The 22689-nt window shown below is 38.8% G+C and overlaps 2 protein-coding genes across 2 annotated transcripts in view; one reads left to right on the forward strand and one right to left on the reverse strand.

Annotated features, from left to right (window-relative positions):
- The window catches only part of LOC114660320 (sap30-like), a 212521-nt gene that overhangs the window by 20879 nt on the left and 168953 nt on the right, over positions 1-22689 (forward strand). The window lies entirely within an intron of this gene.
- On the reverse strand, positions 18028-21623 carry LOC114660321 (heart- and neural crest derivatives-expressed protein 1-like). Its single transcript, XM_028812944.2, has 2 exons — positions 20831-21623; positions 18028-18879 (listed from the first exon to the last, which is right to left on the reverse strand). Exons 1-2 carry the CDS (start codon positions 21308-21310, stop codon positions 18784-18786), a joined length of 576 nt encoding a protein of 191 aa, XP_028668777.1. The 5' UTR covers positions 21311-21623; the 3' UTR covers positions 18028-18783.

The raw sequence follows: 22689 nt of genomic DNA on the forward strand, positions 1-22689 counted from the left end.
GGACAGTAACACAGCCAATCGATAAAATAAATGAAAATAAATAAGTCGATCATTTTCTAACCCTCTTACTCCTGAACAAGGCTGCAGAAAGGGGGCTGCTGGAGCCTATCCCAAACCCTGGACAGGGCACCAGTCCATTGCAGGGAGAGAAAACACACACACCCACACTATGGCCAATTTAGTATTGCCAGTTCATCTAACCTGGATGTCTTTGGACAGTGGGAGGAAACTGGAGCACCCACACGGGCACAGGGAGAACATGCAAACTCCATACAAGGAGGACCTGAGACTCAAACCCCCCAGTCTCTTTACTGCGAGGCAGCAGTGCCGCCGTGCTGCCCCTGTATATTGTGCAGATATTTCAAAATGAATTTAAAGTGTACACTGGGAAGGGAGTATTGCAGCGGTCAGAAAAGACCCCCATAGGCGCTTCTTAGTACACCGTGGTGGCTGAAAGGGCTCCCAACAGAGTGCCTTCTGGAAGGGGGATGGAGGAGATTCTTCATAATGGCATCCAATTTTCCTGCCACCTCTCCTAGTTTCGCCCCGGAACTTTAAATCGGCACCATTACTGTAAGATTTTTAAAATAATACTATTATTGAAAAGGTGCCATATTGCAAGAATATACTTTAGTTTCTCCATTTGTGAAATATACTGTTGTTATAGTGATGTATACACAGTGGCATAGGGGATGCCCTCGCGCATGTGGGGTTGTTTGGAAGTCCTTCTGACCAAAATTGCCCCTTAATTAGGCCACCTCAAAAATATTTAATTTGAAAACAGAAATTTAATATTTGTTCAATTTTAGGCTAAAAGTCTACACATGAAAACACAGAGGTGTCTTCAACAGACGCTGCTGCAGACCCAAGTGGGAGTGAAGGAGCGTGGGACCTCCCAAGTGTCTCCAGTAGATGGGTGATGATCCATTGGCTGTTCTGTAGGCAAGCATCTCTGGTTTGAATGGTGGACCAGTGTAACGACCTACAAAGGAGAATGACATGTACCTCCCTCAGCTGGGTGATTGCAAAATGTGACCCTGCATTTTGAATCATCTGCACTGGACTGGTAGCACATGCAACTACTTCAACCAGCAGGGAGCTGCAGTAGTCGAAAAATAACAAGACCAAAGCATGGACCAGGAGTTGCATACTCTGTAAGGTATTGTCTGATTTTGCAGATGATATGCACAATGAATCTGCAAAACCTTGAGGTAGTTGTAATGTGTTCGGTGAAAGATAGTTGGTCATCGATCACCACCCCATGTTGACGTGGTAGGTGTTTGCGATAATGAGCCAAACTGAACAGAGATGGTGTTGATGAGATGGGCTGGCTGGGATAACAAGAAGGTCCGTCTTACCAGGTTGTGCAGGTGATGGTGTGCCTTTCTCCAGGTTAAGATATCAGTGAGACTGTGTGGCCATCTGGAGGCAACGTCCGGTACAGCATTGTGTCATTGTCATAGTGCAGATAGGAGAAACCATGGGACTGGATTGTAGGGCCTAGTGAGGCGGTGGTACAACCAGAAGAGCATTAGGCCTTATCAAGTATTAATTAAGGATTTGCATGCCTTATACTGAAGTATGCAATATTGAGACCAATGTGAGGTTATTTTAATATGCCTTGTTCATAAATGAGCTCTCTAATGATGCTTTGTAAGAGCTATCAAGACCAAAAGAAGCATTTGGTAATCTTTTGTTCCATAACAATATGTGACTGATAGATGCATTATAGGTTGGGTCTAATGTAAAGTGTTACTTAATTCACTTATCTGCTCATTCACTTTTTAGATGTTTGATAATCTTGACATTTTAGCATGTGTGTTGCTCTCAAGTTGATTTTTTTAATTTTTATATCTGCCTCCTTTGATCAGACCTGATTAGCTGAGTTCAGGGCTGCAGGGAAGAAGTCAGTCCTAGAAGCATCAGGGAGACACCAGCCCTGGACTGAACACATTCCATCATAATACACTTCTATACCCATGTCCACACAATGGATATTCAGCATCACCCACTAACAGCATCTGTAAGTCTTTGAGATGGAGGGCATGATGTAAGAAAACCTTTTCAGACACAGGAGGAACATGCAAACTCCAGAGAGACAGAGACTAGGCTGAGGTTGGGGATTGTGGAACTGTGGGAATGCAATGCTGACCACTCTACCATTGTGCCGCTATCAATTGTAATCCAATTGTTCAGTAAATTAAAGTTAGTCTTTTTTTCCATCTTTGGCTGAATTGTACTATATTTACATTTTAATGTAAGGCCCAGTTATTTTGCTGAGTTTGATGCACACTTGGACTACATAATACAGTATGCAGGTTGTTGGATTCCCTTGTTTTAGCTGTGCAATGCTACCACTAGATGGCAGTGTTACTCACACAAGTTCAGCCAGACTGGCCTCCATCAATTTGTCTCTTTAATTTGTGCAGTGCTGCCTGCACTGGGGATGGCAGAATATTCTCAAGTGTTGGTTATGTTCATTTTTTGATGTTAAAGCAGTTGCTAAGAGTTTTGTATATGTATTATCCATTTCAAGCCTTTACAAATGTAGAAAATCGGTGTGGTTTGGTATAATAGCACAGTTGAAAGGACAGCTACCGCACAGCTGTCAAATCCCGGCCAAGTCATTATCAGATTTCAGGTTTTCTCTCTGTACTCCAGTTTGCTCCTACAGTGCAGGTTATATTCATAAGAGAGTCAACCCCATTGAAATGTGACAGGTCTTGGGCACAAAACATACCCACTGATAGACTGGCACCTTGTCCGGGGTTAGTTTGTGCAGCATGGTGGTTCTGCGGTTAGTGTTACAAGCCTGCAGAGATTGTGTTGGCTTATCCTTACCAAACCCCCTGTCTAACTAAACTCCAGGTTTCCTAAAGATGTGTGTTTAGCTGTTTGACTACACAAAATTGAAACATCGTTGCTGTCACTGTATTGGTGCACTGATTAGTTCCTGCATTATGCTTAATGGTGCTGGAATCGACCCTGGATCTCCATCACTCTCTAACTGGATTAGGCTGGTATTGGTTTGAGAATTTATGGATAAACAGAGAAAATGAATGAATGAAAGAGAATCAGTCCATTTACATGCACACGCATGATCCGGTTAAGGCAGAAACTTGGTTTCTTAATAATCCTCATTTACATGAGCAAGTAATTTTCTGGAGTTCTCCTTTGTCAAAACACTCATTAAACTGCGCAAACAAAAAGAGTTAAATATCATTATTAGCCAACATAAATCGAAAATTAAACATGACACCTATGATGATTTGCTTGTGATTGTTTTATTAATGTTTAGTCAAATTGACACTTTATGTGTAGGCCTCTGTTACCAGATTGCACTCTTTACTGGTTGGTTGTGTGACTGAGTCCTGCAGAGGACCGACCCGGAGCGGGTTCTTCTTGCTTTACACCTAAGTGCTACTGGAATGATAATAGCGTGGATATTTACAATTTATTCAATTTAGTATTGCAATGGGTTACTTCAAAAAAAAAATTGGACTATATAATTCACATTACTTTTAACATGTTACCCTACTGCTCTTGAGATTTTGTTGCTGAGTTTAGCACGGCACATTCAGCTTATTAACATAAATGTCATGATTTCTGAAATTTTTTCAGAGATTATTTTAGCCAGGAGAAGGAATTATGCAATTGACTGAACATTTGCCTCTGGAAATTTATCTTGTGGACTCTTCTACCCATGGCGGCTGGAAGCGTGTTCAAAGCAAATACATGTGCAGGCAGACAGGGTCCAACGGACATGTGCAGAGTTCAAAATTCTCGGCTCTAACCAGGTTAAGGGTTTACATGGCCACATAATCGGGTTTTTTTTTGGAGAAATCTACCTCTGATAATCAGGTTACTCAGAGGCTAATGACCTGGTTTCTGTAATCAGAATAAGGGTTTACATGACATATTAGAAATTGAGTTTTTGGTGAATAACCGTGGTACTGAAGCGCCTGTGAACATGCAAAGTTTGACAAGAATAGACCATTCAGACCAACAACACTTGTGAGTCCAATTCACTTAATGTCTTTTGAAATATCATCAGAATTTGAAGGTCCCTAAAGTCCTACTCTCCACCACACTGCTTGGTCACTTATTTCATGTGTCTGTGGTTTTCTGTTTGAACAAAAACGTCATAATGTTTGTGTGAAGTTTACCCTCGACATGTTTCCACCTGTGCCTCTGTGTTCTTGTTGAAGTGACAGCCGGGTTCCTCTGCACTAATTCCGTTCACAATTTTTAACACTTCAATCCTGTCACCTTCTAAACAGAAAAGGTTCAGTTTCTTTAATATTTCCTCATAACCCCCTCCAGTTCTGGAATCAGCCTAGTTGCTCTTCTCAGTTCTTTTTTTTTCATTTGGCCGTCAATTATCACTTAATAACTCAATAATAAGTGAAAACATGTTTTGAGAAAGATTTACAAATTTCTTAAAAATCAAAAACTGAAATCTCTTTCTTATACAGTACAATTTGAGTACTTTGTAGAAGCCCCTTTTGGCAGCATTAGAACTTAAGAGCCAGTCAGCCATTGTCCATCCCACTATATCCTAACACAGGGTCATGGGGGTCTGCTGGAGCCAATCCCAGCCAACACAGGGTACAAGGCAGGAACAAACTCAAGGCAGGGTCCCAGCCCACCACAGGGCACACACACTAGGGACAATTTAGGATCGCCAATGCACCTAACCTGGATGTCTTTCGACTGTGGGAGGAAACCCACACAGACACGGAGAGAACATGCAAACTCCATGCATGGAGGACCCATGAAGCGAACTCGGGTCTCCTTACTGCGAGGCAGCAGTGCTACCACTGTGCCACCGTGCCGCCCGAACTTAAGAGTCTTCTTGGGTAAGTTTCCACAAGCTTTGCACACCTGGATTTAAGCAGTTTATCCCATTCTTCCTAGCAGGTCCTCTAAAGCTCCATTACATTAGATGGGAGATGCCTGTAAACTGCCATCTTCGGTTCTCTCCACAGATGTTCTATGGGGTTCAAGTCTGGGCTTTGGCTGGGCCACTTAAGGACACTCATGGACTTGTTCTGAATCCACTCCAGCATTGTGTTGGCTTTATGCTTTATGTCATTGTCATTCTGAATGGTGAACCTTCACCTCCAATCTGAGGTTTTATGCACACGCTAGCAGGTGTTCTTCAAGGCCCCCTCTATGTTTGGGTGCATTCATCCTTCTGTTAATTCTGTCCCTGCCCCTGACAAGCAGCCCCCATACTATTAGGCTGCCATCACCATGCTTCACCATAGAGGTGGTAATAGGCAGTTGATGAGCAGTCCCTGGTCTTCACCAGACATAGAACTTGGAGTTCTGACAAATGAGTTCAATGTTTGTTTCATCAGACCAGAGAATTGTTTTCTTCATGTGCTCTGAGATCTTTAAATGGTATTTGGCAAACAACAAGCGGGCTGTCTTGTGCCTTTTATTCAAGAGTTGCTTCCATCTAACCACACTACTATAAACTCCTGATTGATGAAGTTCCTTCCTCCAGGTCCTCCCATTTCAGCAAAGGACTTCTGATGCTATGTTAGAGGAGTCATTGGGTTCTTGTTTACCTCCCTGACCAAGGCCCTTCATGCCTTCTTATTGAGTTTGACTAGATGACCAACTCTAGGAAGAGTCCTCCTGGTTCCAAACTTCTTCCATCTCACATTTATTGAGGCAACTGTTCTCCTGCGATCAACCAAGTATTTTTCCCTTGATTATATGCCCTGCCTCAGTTTGACTGCAGAGGTCTACAGAGGGTTCCTTGGAATTCCTAGCTTGGTTTTTGTCTTGGGTGAATTGTGGGGCCACATATGCACAGATATGTGTCTTTCTAAATGATGTCCATTCAGTTCACTTTGCCACAGGCGAACACCAATCAAGTTCTAGACACATTTCCAGAAGAACCTGAGCTCTCTCTGGATTGGAGTACCACAGCAAAGGGTCTCAGTGCTTCTATGACTGACAGGCTTCCATTTTTGATTATTAATAAATAAATTTGTAAACCTTCTTGAAAACATGTTTTCATTTACTTATTTGGCTGAAGCCTTTTACCCAAGGCAACTTACAACCTTTATGGTACAATTGGTTCCATTTCTTTTGGTTTTCTAATTGGAGCGCAGGCCACTCAAGTGACTTGCTCAGGGTCACACAGTGTCAGTTGTGGGATTTGAACCCAAAACCTCAGGGTTTGAAGTCCAAAGCCTTAACCACTACACCACACCTTTTCATTTTATCATTTATGGGTTACTGAGTATAGATTGATGGATAAAAATGACACATTTGTTCTTGTAAAATGAAATCTGCCACACAGTAAAGTGTGCAGAAGGTAAAGTGGTCTAATAATTTCTGAATCCACTGTATACTGTACACATGCACACACATCTGTGACAGTCTTTTGTTTTGTCCAATTTGGGGTTATGAGTGCTGAATCCTAATTATGAGATACATGAACAATAAATATGGTAAATATGGAAGGTGTAATTGTGCAGAGTGGACAAATGTAAACTGAGTGATGCCACCCAAACTATGGACTTTAAGACATTTGTCCTGAGCCATTTAAGGAATAATTGAAGTTTTAATGCCTTCTTGTTATCTGTGATAATGAAATTAGAAGAAGGGCCTGATTTATTGGTCGTTTTGTGTGATATGCATTATGTGTCATTCCTGGCCGCACATCACGGTGTATTTCTAGCATGTGACAATTTGAATATGTAGCCTACAGGTCCTCTGGTGAGTTTGAACCAAACCTGGGCACCTCATGGTGACTTGATCTTGCAAAGTCAAGATTCTATTGCTTTTCTGCTAGTCAAATGTGCAAGGGCCCTAACTGAAAAGACTTGTATTCCAAACTGCTGACCAAAACCTTCTGAAAAGAGAGGCAGTGCCAACCAGAGTTCAAACTCCGGTGTGATTAATTAGCCATCTTCTGGTTTCTGTTTTTATGTGTGGGCACAGACTGCACTGAAAAGGGTGTACTTAAAGTCGTTCTTCCACAAATACATTTTTTTTGGGGGGGGGGGGGGTCTTGTTCTTTTACAGTGCCCTGGGGACCCCCAGCTATCCTCACAACAGTCAGCTCTGGGTGGGATGCCAATGCATTGCATGGCACACTAATGCATGCAAGTTGAAGACTATTAATGATAATACCTTGTTGTTCTGCATGTGTCTTCACTGATGGATTTAGAATGTCATGCTCCACACTATGGAGTGCAGACACGTAATGCGGAATTTAGTGCTGATCCCTTGCATCTCAGGCTCTGTGGGTGTGTGTCAGCAGTACCCGTGAGTGCTCAGGAGAGGGAGACAGAGATAAAGGACTCAGAGTTTAACTTTATCTTGGGGAGGCAGGATGGCACAGTGGTTGGCACTACTGTCTCACTTTTTTTCCATATTTATTGGGTGGGACAATCAGAGTAATCCATGCTGTTAAACTGCAACTCCAGAATCTTTTACAGTTAATTCAATATAATGTTAAAATGTTCACTGTTAAATGAGTATTCTGTATGTGAGATAAAATGTCAATACTGTATACAGTCTGTGCTTAAGTATAGACTGGAATGTGTGTGTATACAATTACAGATATGTACACCCTGAATGGTAACAACTTACCTTCTGTAACCTGCTTCTTGTAGACCTCAAACTCTTCTGACCAAGCACCATTAGGTTAATCGATGACTAGTGTTGATCAGCAAAATTCACCAGAGTTCTTCATAGCGGATTTGCACGGTTCGCCGATGACCTCATTTGCCAAATTTTTCCATGAACATTCACTGTGCAGACAACTTAGACAACTTCATTTTTTTTTCCCCAGCCATGATGCTTTGGAAGGCATGTGTGACATCACAGAGCTGTAGCTACCAGTGTTGGAGGGGGCTGTCGCTACCTGATCTGTGCTGCTTGCCCGATTTGCGTCACATGTGCACAGAACTTTTTTTTTTTCTTTATTTCACCTTATACAATTTCTTGTATTAGGAATTTGTTAGTTTTCGCATACCCCTTGGGGTCAGAGCACAGCGTCAGCCATTGTACAGCGCCCCTGGAGCAATTACAGGTTAAGGGTCTTGCTCAAGAGCCCAGCAGAGTAGGATCTCTTTTGGCAGTGACGGGGATTTGAACCGGCAACCTTCTGGATACCAGCACAGATCCTTAGCCTCAGAGCCACCACTCCGCCCCATAAACTTTCACACGTATGTACTGTGAGCGCACTCCACACTTAAAGGTGCTACTTCCCATCTGGTCATGGTCACATGTGTATGATGTCACTACTTAATCAGTCCTCTGGCTGGATTGGAACCCCACAGGAATTTTAAAAAATGAAAAAAAAACTCTTCTATATTTTCATTTTAGCGATACATTAGAAGACCATACTTGCAACTATTATGGCAAAACTTTACTGTTTTGCATTAATGTATTGTAGATTGTGCCTTCACTTCTGGATTTATCATGTCATGCTCCTCGCTATGTAGTGCAGACACACAATGCTGCATTTAGTGCTGATCTGTTGCATCTCTAGCTCTATGGGTGTGTGTTAGTCATACTGGTAAGGGCTCTGGAGAGGCAGGTAGAGATAAAAGAGTCCTGAGTTTAATGTTATCTCAGGGAGGCATGATGGTGTAGTAGTTGGTACTGCTGCCCCACAGTTCAGGTCACATTTTGACCACAGTAATCGACCCATCATAGTTGGCAGATGCTTCCCTAGCCCTCAGAGACTTTGCAAAGACCACTGCACTACTCTATTATAATCCACTCAAAACTAGTTTAGTTTCTCCTTCCTCCTTGCCTTCAGTGCATTTCGCTGAGTTTGACAAAATTCCCATAATTCCCAAAGATTGCTACGTTTTCTTCAAAGTGGAAGTGAAGAAAAGTCAGTGGGGTTCACTCATCACTACTGCTGACTGAATTGGCCCCAATATGTGTGAATGTGCCCTGAGATGGACTTGTGCATCTTCAAGGTTGGCTCTTGCTTTGCACCTGATGCTGTTAGTATGGGCTCTGCACTCCCTTACATTGAAATAAGTAGACTTCAGAAGTGAATTTATTAGCTTTTTTGGTATTTTTGATATGATGGCTTATCACTTATATCAACAGCGTTTATTTCTATACAACATTGTCATACACAGGAGTGTAGTTAAAAATGCTTCACAATATGTCAAATTAGCTTTAAATAGTGAGAAAAGCGCTATAGAAATTATTATTATTATTATATGTGTGTGTGATCAAATTCAGCCACTGCGTAGTGGGGATAAATAGGGACACGGGATGTACGTGACAGTAAGATGCTTTCATTTGGAATAATTCAACAGCATTGATGTGCATGCAACATAAACATAATGTGTATATTATTGAAGTAAATGTTCATAAAAATTTATACAAAGTAATTTTTAGTATACAAATTTTAACAAGTTATAAATGCATGAAATTATACATGTATTGCTTTATATTTCACATTTAGTATATTATTAAAATGATATATAAATCATAGAAAACTGTATACATTTTGCGTCATATTTTTTTAAAGAAGTCTTTAATTTGTTTTAAAGAAAAAAAATCTTACGGAACACCTGTCAACCTCTTTGCTGCACATTCGCATAGAAGCGAAAGAACGTTTGAAGTGAAGGCCCGCCCCCATTCCTTCAACAGTCCGGAGTCCAGCCCAATAACAGCTTAGGCTGCGTTCACGTGCTTTTGGTCAGACGGTAAATATGAGTTTCCGAGTCGGAAATTCCACATGAAAACTCTACGATCTGACAGCTACAAGTCAGATAGTACGGAGAACACAAGATTTAATATTAAACAAAAATTAAAATTAATACATTAAAATAAAAAAACAATTACAAGCTAAAGAAAAGCCAGTGAAAACATTACAAAAATTCGGAACTCACTATTTCTGACGTCTGACCCCAAACTCCCGAGTTTGGACGACTTCAGATTATGGCGTCAGTCCAAAATGGCGACGTACACCGCGATCAGTACAGACAGTAACACTTTAGTTTTAATTTGTTAAAAGAATTTACTATAAACGATTAACCTCAATACATAATAGTGAATATTGAGAAACTAAGCATAAGCATTAACATTACCAGAACAAACAGCAACGGACCAATCGATATTCTGATTCGCGCTATTTCAGTCTATTTTTATTCGCAACTTCCAAAAGCATAAGTCTTCTTTAGACATGACAATATCTCTTTTGGGCCTTTCTTGCTTCTTCTTTGATCCAGACTATAGAACTGTTAGTTGGCGATTGTTGCTGGAATAGCAGCTAAACACCAGCATCAATGTTTCCTTTCCCACTTGGATTGTGCGAACGAGTTGCGCAGACGCAGAGGTCGCCAATAATGCAGTTGTGACTTGCGACTTCCCGAGAAGAGTTCGGCTGCAGGTCGAAGACTCGGCCTTCATGCTGTATGACAGGAGGCGGGGTTCCACTTCAAATGCTCGTTCGCGTTTAAGCGTTCAGTTCTTACTCAAGAGACAGTTTTCACGTAGTGAATAATTTAAGAATATTTTAGTAAAAATAAATGCGTGAGATATGTTGTTAGCATGCAGCTGAATGATCTGACATGTGGGTAAACCAACACGAGTAACATGAAATTTTTCATGTTGATATTGTTTGCTGTTGTCCAGCATTGGTCATCATAGACTACTAGGTTTATCCCCCGAGATTATGAGATTTAAAAAAAATCTCATCATTACCAAAAACATGGGGGTAAGTAACATAAAATAATTTTTGAGTGAAGGATTCCTTTAAACTACAACTCCAAAACAAGTGTAATGTTTAAAATAAATACAACAAAGCGCGGGATATTTTTATAAATAAAAAGGGCCATGCACAAATGCTGGACATGGAGTAGATCCGAAAATGGCAAGAGCAGAAATGATAAGGAGAACGACACCTTAGTTGCATTTTTAGCAAAGAGATTTTTGGGGCATTAAGCAGCAAATGAAACCTGTCAAGTAAGAGCACAGCGAGGATTAGAAGACTTGAAAACTCTGAAGGCAAAAGAAGAAGAAGCTGCGAGTCCTCTGTGAGATCGAGGGCAGTTCAGGTGAGCGAATCAACCCCCCACCCACCCCCATGGGGGGAAAGGCAGAGGATGCGCAGGTCTACGTCAAAAAGACAAATTCTAAAATAAAACACTGGCAACTGTGCTGTAAGTTGCACTGCAAACGAATAAGGGTGCCTTTATGGACTGTTTAAATTTAAAGGTTAAGATTTGCTTTTTTTTTTTTTCAAATTTACTTTAACAAAATAAGTTAGGTTTTGACTTAAGTATTCCTACGCAATTTTTTTCTTTGTGTTTTCTCCACCAGAATACATTTTTTTAACTTTCAGTGACTGTCCTTTTTTTGTCTTGTGACAAAATAATTTAAGCATGGGTAAAGTTAAATTGGTTACCTGTGAAAGCCCTTTTCCTTTTTCTCATCTGTAAATTGTTTTCAGCTATGTTATCTGAAGTGACCAAACTTTCTTTCTTTCTTTCTTTCTTTCTTTCTTTCTTTCTTTCTTTCTTTCTTTCTTTCTTTTGTTAATCCCAGAGAGAAATGCTTTTAATGTTTTTAAATGTTTCTTATAGATGTTTAAGAAACGACTTTCTGAATTTCCAAATTTAATAAAAAGTTGGCGTTTTTTCGCACTTGCTTGGATTTCCTGTACTGTTGTAAACAGCGCCCTAATGTCAAAGGCGATCGACGGCCAAATAATTTAACATCAAGAAAGGTTCCGTGGGGACTAGACAGATTTCACCTTAGAATGAAAGGCATGCTAAAACCAAATATATCTAATTCTGGGTAGTGGACACTGGACCGACAGCACTGGGGCACGCAAGGCAGGAGCCATTCCTGGACATCATGCCAATCTATCGCAGACATGCAATCGTACGGTTTGGAGTTGCCATTTAACCCGTGTTAGTAAAATAAAAAAACATGCAGTGAAAAAAAAAAAACATCACCACAGGTGAATTTGAATATTTGAAAAAGTGGTGGGATAGACTGTGGAAAAATCGACAAAATGAAGAAAGCAGATGGTTAGGAAAGCTGCAGGCACCGAACACACAGAGCAGGTCATTTGTCTGCGTGGAGGATAGAAAATCGCAAACGTTTAACGGAGATCTACTTAACGGTAGAATCGAGAACCAGAGCACTCCTGTGTGCAGGACACGTGGGAGACAAAACAACAACGTCTAAGAGCATTTATCAACTTAATCAAAGCATATGTTTATTTTAAATGTTTTAAGTATAATATGTAGTCTGTCGGTTTTGGCTCTCGCTCCCCGTTCCATTGAACTGAATTACCGAAGTCCCATAATGGTTTAGCAGTTATTCTTCAATCTATTTACATCACAAACTATTTGTATTTCAAATATAAGCAAGTAGAGAAAAGCAAAATGACGCCTTTTATTGACTAACTAAAAAGATTACAATATGCAAGCTTTCGAGGCAACTCAGGCCCCTTCTTCAGGCAAGATGTAAGCAAAATATAAGCAATAAACCGCAGCTATTGATGTCGCAATGTCGGAATCGCACACGCAGTTCGGCTTTGCGAGTCCTTATCTTCGTTTAAAGACACACACGACGCTACTTTATCGGGGGAAGTGAGAGATAACGCGACCGTCCTGCCTTCATTAACTTTAATTAACGGTGATTGTATTATTATTTCGGTCGTTTTGCATTCTTAACTTTGTAAAAATTTAACTGTTCATAAAATGGATTCATGATTTGATGGATAAAATATAAATAAATAATAATGTAGAGTTTTATATCTTTTTTATTTCTCGTTTTATTTCTTTGACATTTTGTAAAGCACTTTGAGCTACATCCTGTGTATGAAAATGTGCTTTAGAAATAACTGTTATTGTAAAATGGGGAATGAACTCGGTGATACTCGTAACCACACTGCCAATCGACTTTTAATTGGCAAAAGAAGGCGGTCTTTGGTATATTCCACTGCCCAGGTGACATACGGGAATTAAACCATCCAGTAACACCGACAGACGGGCATTTCATCATAGAAGGAAACAAGCCGTGACATTTTTCCCTTAATTACCGTTTCCTCCTACAACTGTATAGAGTAAAGCTGCATTTGAGATGTTAAATATACTGGAAAAAATCATTCAGAATTTTTTATTTTTTTTATTTTTGTAGACTTAACATGGCACTGTTGTTGTTAATGTCATTGTAATGTTATACTGTTCACCTCAAATAAGTTATTCGATTATTATTAAGCTTGCGTGAACCTGAGCGGCTTTCCATAAACCTTGATATGTAGCACTATACACACGGTATATGTGTGTGTGTATGTAATTTATTTATTTATTTATTTTTATTTATTTTATGTATAAAATACACACAGCTCGTACAAAAATCTATCCAAAACAGATGTTTTTGCATTATTTGTATTATTATAAATTTATTGCATACATTCTATTATTTTCCTGAGATTTGTTGCCATGGTGTTCAATATCTCCAATCGAATTATACAAGTTTTATGATTTCGGCTAGCCCCCAACTTCTGTATGTATTAAATAGGGTGTTTTCAAAGATATGTATAATTTAGACTTTTAAAGTGAATATTTGCTCGTGCCAAAAGGTCTATAGAGTGTTTTTCGCGTTTTACTCAGTAGTCTAGTGATACGTAAGGGTTTTATTCTAATTTAAATAAGAATTTATGAAATCATGCCACGATTTCAAGTCTCTGTTCTTAATTTATGAACACTGCAGGCTTATTGTCTTCATGTATGCTCTTCGAGTTTATTTTATACTCTTAGAAAAATCATTTCAATGTAAATAACGAACTGCTCCAGTTTCCTGCGAATAAACATACGGAATGATGTTTGTTTGATGGAGTTTCAATTTGGCACTTATTTTCCGACTTATTTATTTAAATTCGTGATTTGTTTAAATGTTTAAATCCAGGCACGCGAAATCAAAGCTTTTCTTTATTCCCTCACAGCATCCGACATTTGGCTTTCTTTTTGATGTCAGATTCCCCAGGAGTTCCGTCTTAGAAATCCGTTCGGGGTCACCGGAGATATCGACGTACACGGTGGGCTGTTTGCTCCAGAGCTGTGAGTTTTGGGGTTACCTTCTTTATACAAATGTTTTCAAACCTATTAACATAAATAATTTGTAAGAGTCTGGCTGCTCTGGAGAAAAATCGTGTCCTTTACTAAGCCGGTGCGTGTTAAAAGGCACCTGAACCAGCTAAATTTCACTGTTTAGTAAGGGTTTAAATAAAATTATTTACATAACAAGTCCGTTAATATGATTACAGGAAAAACATAGAACCTTTCTATCCCACATACACACAGATACACCATTTTCTCCCTTTGTGGATTGCCAGCTACGAAAATGCAAATCGTATCACAGACCTTCGCTTCCATTCCTACGGAAGAAGCCCTCCAATGTACAGTATTAGAGAGACGATGGGAAACGTCGGCTATCCGAGAAGCTCACAGCTGTATATTGCATTGGATTCCTGAATGTCAAATCAATTCTGTCTGATGATGACTCCTGATAGGAGCTGGAAGCTTACGAATAAAGAAAATAAAAAAAAAACTTTTAAGATACACGAATCATTTTTTTCCTTTATGGATTGCAGCTACAAACGTGAAGTGTATATGTATATATATACTGTATATTCTTTTTAAGTCAGAATCCCGTATATTTGGGTGAATGTGTATAAAAGATTACAGATTGGGAGAGAGGTGTATACACATAGATTTTTATAAACATAGAAATACATTTTCAGTTAGCAAAAGAAGAATAGTATTGGCTTTTTTATTTGAAAGTCACAATAATTTCCTGCACGCATACGAGAACCTCTAAACCTCTAGGGTCGGAATATCTCGGAGACACCAGCAGGCGCACGCACACCCACCCACACTCACACACAAGGGGGGCAATTTAGAGTTTTCGGTTCATCTCTCCTGAAAGTTGAATGCATGAGACCTTGTGTCGCCCTCAATATTTTTAGAATTACAATGTGTAACAATCTGTTTTTGTTCGCTTTTGACCCATTAATACTTCGTCTGCTCCTGATGTTAAAGCTTTTGTTAAGTAAATGCAGCAAATAATACAATTTTATAATGGTCCAATCGGAAATCTTGGGTACAAACAGAAGTTCATATTTAATCAAATCATAAAAATTTCCCAAGCATCTTTGATATGTGTGTGTATATATTATCATACACTGATAATTTCTGTATTATCTATATCTATTATTTATTATTTATTTATTATATTACATATCTGACACATCAATATTGCTGCTACTTCTTTGTCTTGTCTTTGCGCAATGTATTGTCTTGTTTGTGTTTTAATTTTAAATTTAAATTCTATTTTTAATTTATTATTTGCACGTCATGTTGTTACACTGTGGACCCTGAACTTCGCAATTTCGTCTATCTGTATACTTGTATATGGCTAAGATGACGATAAAGTTCACTTAGATATTGATATATATATATATATATATATATATATATATATATATATATATATAATATGAAGAAAAACTTTTAACCCTTTTCCCTATATATATATATATATATATATATATATATATATATATATATATATATATATATATATATAATATGTGCATATGTATATAAATGTGTATATATATTCCCACTCGATAAAAGCAAGTAGCATTGTAAAGAGAAATACAGCGTCATGCTTCGGGGCAAGGAGTATCGATAAAATAACCACCAGACTGGATTTAAAGGTAGCCCCCTTCTAAGGACATTAATTAGTCCCTTTGATGTGTTTAATTTAATTTCCCTTCAGATTTTAGCAAATATCTCAGACAATATGTCATATTTCAGATTCCCAGTGTATGCTTATAAAATCGACAAACATTAGGATATATATGTAATTTATGTAATGTATTATATATATATATATATATATATATATATATATATATATATATATATATATATATATATATATATAATATATAATATACAGTATATAGGGAAAAGGGTTAAAAGTTTTTCTTCACGCTTAAAAGAAAATACAGTAAAAGACAACGGTTCGGCTGTACAGCCTTCATTAAGTGTATATTACGTTTTTTACACTACACTCTAATTCGCTCACAAACAGATTTGCAAATATTTATTAAAACTGCTAATATCTAGGAATTAGAATTAATGGGAATGTTTTTTCAGCTAGTGGCGTTACAAAAATGTGAAATGCATATGCTTGTGACTGTTAATAAAATTTCTATAAAGAAATGATATGACAAAAAGAATTTTTCTTATAAAAACAAACATCCAGGTGTGAAAAATAAAATAAATTATTCGATTCTGATCGGGTATCCCCGTTTCACTAATATCACGCAGCTACAGAAGTTTATTTCGGTTGCAGTTTGGATTTATATTAAACATGAACTTACACCGTTAACAAAATAAAAATGTCCACGTCCTAGCTAAATAATAATAAAGGTCCCCGTACGACAGTGGTGGTGATAATGAATTTTTCATTCTTAATAAACAACAAAATGTGTCCTGCCATGAATAACCAATGAATTAGAAGCTTTTTTTTTATTATTACATCGAGCTTGATCACGTACACTTAATTACTTTGGGCATTCATTTAATGGTGCAAATTTATTTAATAGTGAACTTGGATCTTTTATTGTATGTTTAAGAGTAATATTATGTTACTTTGTCCTATATGGCATTTGTTTCAAACAGCCTCCATCCAGAGAGATGGTGACCTATTCTGTAAGGCGCTTTGGATACAAGGGTCTGCTTAATAATGAATGCGTGTAAATGTAATGTTAAATAAAGGCACCGAGGCTTTCAGATTCTTAGATAGATAGATAGATAGATAGATAGATAGATAGATAGATAGATAGATAGATAGATAGATAGATAGATAGATAGATAGATAGATAGATAAAATGTGAGGCCGAAGGCGATCGAATGAAAACAAAAAGATAAAAGTTCAACAAAACGACGTTGAAGTCGGAAAGCTCTGAAAGTACAGCGCTGATATACCACTTACCAAATATGAAGAAAAAAGGTCTGCTGTTGAACGTGCACGTCGACATTTATTGTGTTTCTTATCACTTTATTTTAGCCAAAAGCGATTTTGTGTTCATGTCAGTTTGTCATCTGTTAATATTATAAAGGACAAACCAGCGTTTATTGTTGATGGCAGAACGTTTGGAGATGGCGGGGAACTTGCTTTGTGTCTTTTCTCGGCAAGCTAATCGAAGGGATTTTTTATTAGTATTAATTAATGAGCTGCAAATAGTATTATATATATATAATATAATACACATACAATATGTACACAGTATATGAAAAGACTCACACCGATATCCGGGAATGTTTTGTGCGTCCTCTGAGGTGAAGGCGGAGAACTCCCCAGTATTTATATGTGGATTGTTTTAATACTGGCAAGTTCATGAATCATAAATGAGAAGACAAGGAGTAGTGATTCAAGCGCACTTTTTACATTTATTCAGTTTTAATTTAGAATAAGTAATTAAATTATATCTTATTTATTGTGTTTCTAGAACTATCACATTGTAATTAATTCGTCGAGGTATAAACTTTTGTATGTTTGTTGTATCATTTTACTTCAGACGCACAAAATGGAAAGAATCTGCAAAAACGGTTTCCGTTAATTTAGATGTTGCGTTACGGGGTCTGTAATTGGGATTTTATTTGCTTTGTTTAGAACTAAATTATCTTTTTTTTGACTGACATTCTCAGACAGGTTATTTTGTATATCAACACTGCGTGTCTGTCATTTCCTTTAAGATTAATATTAACAGTCATTCATAATGTTTGCGTTACATAATTTATTTATATCAATCATTTGAAGTAACTGCTTGAAGTTTTGGCTCTCCTGTCTCGGCTTCTGCCTTGGAATTAAGCGGAGTCGGAAATGGATACAGAAATCGGATGCATTGCAGTGAAGTTGAAACCTTTTGTGAGTATTTTGCCTGTTTTATATCGTGCCTTTCGCCCAGAAATCATATGATATCACGTACACAGTTCCTCTTGTACATAGTAATATTTATTGACATTTCATTTTATCCCAGATAAAATAAAAATGACTGCAATAATTGCACGTCTACTTAATTAATAGCAAATCCCTCGCGCCTCTTCTTGTTCAGTGCGTTTCGATTGTCTGTTTTTCTGTTTTTTTCTATTTTTTCATTTTTTTTGTTTTCCTTCGAAGGCACAGCTACCCCGGCGGACATATTTGTCCTTTTGCACTGAATACATTTAACTTCAAGGACAATTAACTACATTTGTCTTTCCGTTTTGTTACCTGTATAATGTCGTCAGAAACAGGAGGTAGTCGAAGACATTTATCAAGTTCAGTATAATAAAATTACAGAAGTTCATCTGGCTGCAACATAATGGACTTTTCAAACGTGACGATTTTATTAAATTGAACGGAGAGTCAATAGCTTCTGTAGCCATCTAAGCGTTTTTGGACACGTAATAATAGAATGTCTGTCACCGTTGTAAAAGAAATGTTTACAGGAGTTCAAGGCGGTAAGAAAGAACAGTGAAGGCTCCAGTGATTGCCAGCAGCAGCAGCAGCAGCCCGGTGCATGTGCAGGAGCAGACCTCTTCGGGTCCTTTCTCAGTCTGCGGTGTCCTCCTCCTCCTCGTTGCGCTCTCTCACGGGGTCAGACTCGGCCTTTACGAAGATTGCACGACTATTTGGACCAGTGGTTGTACTCCTAGTCAGACGAGCCCGACTCGACCCGACTGGCTCGACTCTGCCCGGCATTAGCACAGGTCACTGATTGAGCTCCAAAGCCCACACTTGCTGTGGCCAACCTGTTCTTCCTTTCAGCTTCTTGTCGTTTATTAAAGACGCTTGGGGGTCTTCATTCTGTTAAACGAAACAAAAATGTCGGTTAGTTTCATATGTTACAGACATAGTTTAGGGGTTTATCAAATATATCTTTATATCCGGCAGACTTAATATCCTGTGTAAAGACACTGGATCTTCTAGAAAAAAAATATTGATGGTTTCATAATTTGTAAAAATATGTTTAGGTTAGCCGAATTATATTTATAAAAAAAAAAGGGTCACTGCATCTGTGTTACCGAAATGCGGACAAGACCCGATTTAACCAACTTTGTTTTTGTCATCGAGTGTAATTTATTTCAATTATTTTTGTGTCGTATTCTTCGCGTACAATATACAGTCTCAGAGCGCTTCCACATATTTTCAACTGTAAAATGTTAACAGTAAATTACAATGCCTTATTTGTAAATTGTATTAAACACACACACATCTGTCTGTTCTCCAACTGGAAAAAAATAGAACAAATGTAACTATTTGTATCTCAAAGATTGCACGTCGCCTTGAATAAAAGCGCCAGCCAAATAAATAAACGTAAACGTAAAAAAGAGCAATTTGAATGAATTACAGCATCACGTGTAGCAAGAAGTTAAGCAAAAAGTGTTTCTTTTTTAAACTCCCGTATATCCACTCATCCATTTTCCCAATTTATTTTTACTGTCACAATCATTCTCAGACTTCTAATTTATAATGTAGATTCGGGTTTTGAACACAAAATCTGAAAGTCATTGACGGTTTCAATTGTAGATAATATCATGTAAAATAAATCGATTGTAAATTACAAGAATTAAAATGACATATTTTGTACATTAAATATTTTCAGTTCGTCTCCTGCTATGACGGGAAAAAAAAACAAACTTATTTCTAAAATTGTGATCTTCACTCTTAAAACTCCTGGTTCTTTAATGGCATTTTAATGGTTCTTTACTGGGTTGTGTGGCACTTGGGAGCGCCATTACTTGACTAAGCACCATTTCATTCTGGGAAAGGTTCACTGCATATGAAGTTGGTTATTAGTGCTTTGAAAACAACTTCCTAATATGTAAAATAAATAAACAAATAAATATTTAATGCATGATGGGCTATCTAGCAGAACACTAACAGGTTAACAAAACTTGGACATGGCCTGTGTTGCTGTACGCATTGTACTGACATATTGGTATTTCACAAATCTGTTACCATCTTGGTTATTTACTGTGAGGAGCCTGTTAAGGATCTACATAAATAAACACTCTTTCTAGAACCTTCCTGTGGATATAGGTCGTATATGACATCGCTCTGAAGAACCACTTGGGCACTTTGATTTTTAAGAGTCTTGTCAAAGAATACAAGTCTGCGTCACACTTCATTCGATTTCAGTCCAAGCGTGACAGATCCTCGCCACCACAACCGCTCTCTAAACAGCACCAAGTGAAAGAACGTGATCGTGACATTAGGATACATTTGTGAGAGTAATCATTACTAGAGGCGCAAAGTTCTTCCTGTGCATTTGGTACAATTTTGTTTAAGTCTTTAAATTATTAAAACGGGCAGTTTCTACAATGTAAAACATTTTAGGTCACTGGGTTCAGCATATAGTAATAATAATAATAATAATATGTTTGCTGCATGAGATTGGCTCCTGCTCTCCCCCGACCCTGTTCTGGAAAAGCAGGTTTGGAATATAATATAATATAATATAATATAATATAATATAATATAATATAATATAATATAATATAACTGATATGTTCTCTGTTTGCTTTAAAATACGCGCTTTTGTTCCATTCCACGGCGAAATGACGTTACGATTACATTCAAGTGGTCAGAATCAGAAGTAATGGTTCCTCTGATGTTCTGGTGGGACGCGCTTTTCTCTCATTCTTCTTCTCTGCCTTTCTTAATACATACAGCCTCTGCGAATTTATTTATTTATCCCCCCCCCCCCGCCCCCCAATTTACAAACACGCGACCTTTACGGCACTCGCCTCCTTACCAGCTCTCGTTTCCTTTTAATCTCCCTGCTGTCGAACTTCTTGATCTCCGCCTTGAAGCCCTCTGTCTCTCCCGTCTGGCCGTCTTTGGCCAGCACGTCCATTAGGTAGGCGATGTAACTGGTTGCCAGTCGCAGTGTTTTGATTTTTGACAGTTTGGTGTCCGCCGGCACATTGGGGATACATTCTCTGAGCTCGGCGAAGGCGCTGTTGATGCTCTCAGTCCTGCGCCGCTCTTTTTTGGGAGCGGCTCCTCGTCTCTTTCCCATTCGGCCCGAGAAGGACTCGAAGTGCCTGTGATCCTGTGCTGGCCCTGGGACCCCTAAATCCGCATTGTAATGATGGATCTGGAAATCCGGAGAGACTTCGCCATGGTTTAAGACCCAGCTTGGAAAAAATGGGGCTTCTTGATGGCACCGTTGAACAAATGGGAACGTTTCGTGTACCATATGATGGTGTTGGTAGCTCCCGATAAGGTTCATTGTGAAAACAGTAGACTTTAGCTCGAAACGCTTTGATATTTTTTTCAGACCGAATTGAAAACGTTCCCATCCACAAATTATTTTTAAATATGCTGCTTCACAAGATGCATAAGTAAGACATCTTTAAATCTGTCATCGACTGTGTTTAAGCGTTAGATTGAGTAAAACTCGTTGAACGTGAATTGATCATTCTGTGTTAAAAGGCAACCATAAAACAACTCTTCGATCCAAGATGAAGGCCTTTTATAGTAAGAAAAACAATCCCCCGGACCTCAGTTTCGATTGTTCATCAAATTTAACCCTTGCTACTTCATAGGGGGCGAGTTTATATCACCTTGAAGTTCTGCGCAGGGCGTTTAGCGCACCAATGAAGTGAGCAAGAGCGTGACGAGGCGTGGATGTGGGCGGGGCATCCTCTAATAACGTGTGTGTAGGGGGAGGTGGGGTCCGAGTTAGGATGGGGGAGGGGATGTGGGTCAGTTGTCATTGGCCTGTCTTGCAGTAAGACGTTAGCAGGCGTCCCTTACCGAGCAGTCACATATTATACTGGTCTTAATAATAAAGTAATTGTTAAAAGCGATTTATTACGCGTGTTTTCTTTAATGCAATGATTAATGGAACAAGATGCATTTCTGTGATTAGAGGCATATTTACACGTAATCTGAATCAACCACAGATAAACAAATATGTATTCACCCGCGTTAACCGTTACGCTTAAATTGTTTAAAACTCCAATTCACTCGTGTCTTTCACAGGAGGGTCCTGCCACTAACGGACTCAAGCCCATCGCAGGGCACACTCCCAGGTTCCCAGTTCTTAACCTTACACGAACATTTTTTAGACACAATAAGAAAATCGAGGCTCACACAATCCCGGGCTTTGGTGCTGTGCCCGCTCTTCCAAACCCAATCCCTAATTTAATGTCGGTCAGACACTTGCGAAAATATTAATCCTCCAGTTATAAATAATTGATCAGTCTTTTCATTATTTTACCCATCCGATAACTGTTCTTGCCGTAAAATGGATACAAAGCTGAACAGAGCGCTAGACGTGATGCCACTCCGCTGCCAGTCACCCGCGTGCACACACTCAGTTATGCCAGGGCTGGGTGACATTCACCAGTCAATACAGAAGGAACGCGTCCGCGTGCGACGTGGAAGGAAACGCCACGAGACCCAGTAATGAAACAGAAGGCTGGGATTTCGAGCACAAAGAAACTGGCATTTAAGTGCATTTAAAGTCGAGTTAAGGCGACGTAGCACGGAGAGTGCCATTCGTGCAGAGGAAACGGTCCTCTTTGAGGTGACCCCCTTATCGAACTGTGAGCTCCGATTGTACCTTCATACGTTTGAATTCTTTGGCGTAAGGGCGGATTGATT

Source organism: Erpetoichthys calabaricus, chromosome 11 (genome assembly GCF_900747795.2).
Source record: "Erpetoichthys calabaricus chromosome 11, fErpCal1.3, whole genome shotgun sequence".
Lineage (NCBI taxonomy): Eukaryota > Metazoa > Chordata > Cladistia > Polypteriformes > Polypteridae > Erpetoichthys > Erpetoichthys calabaricus.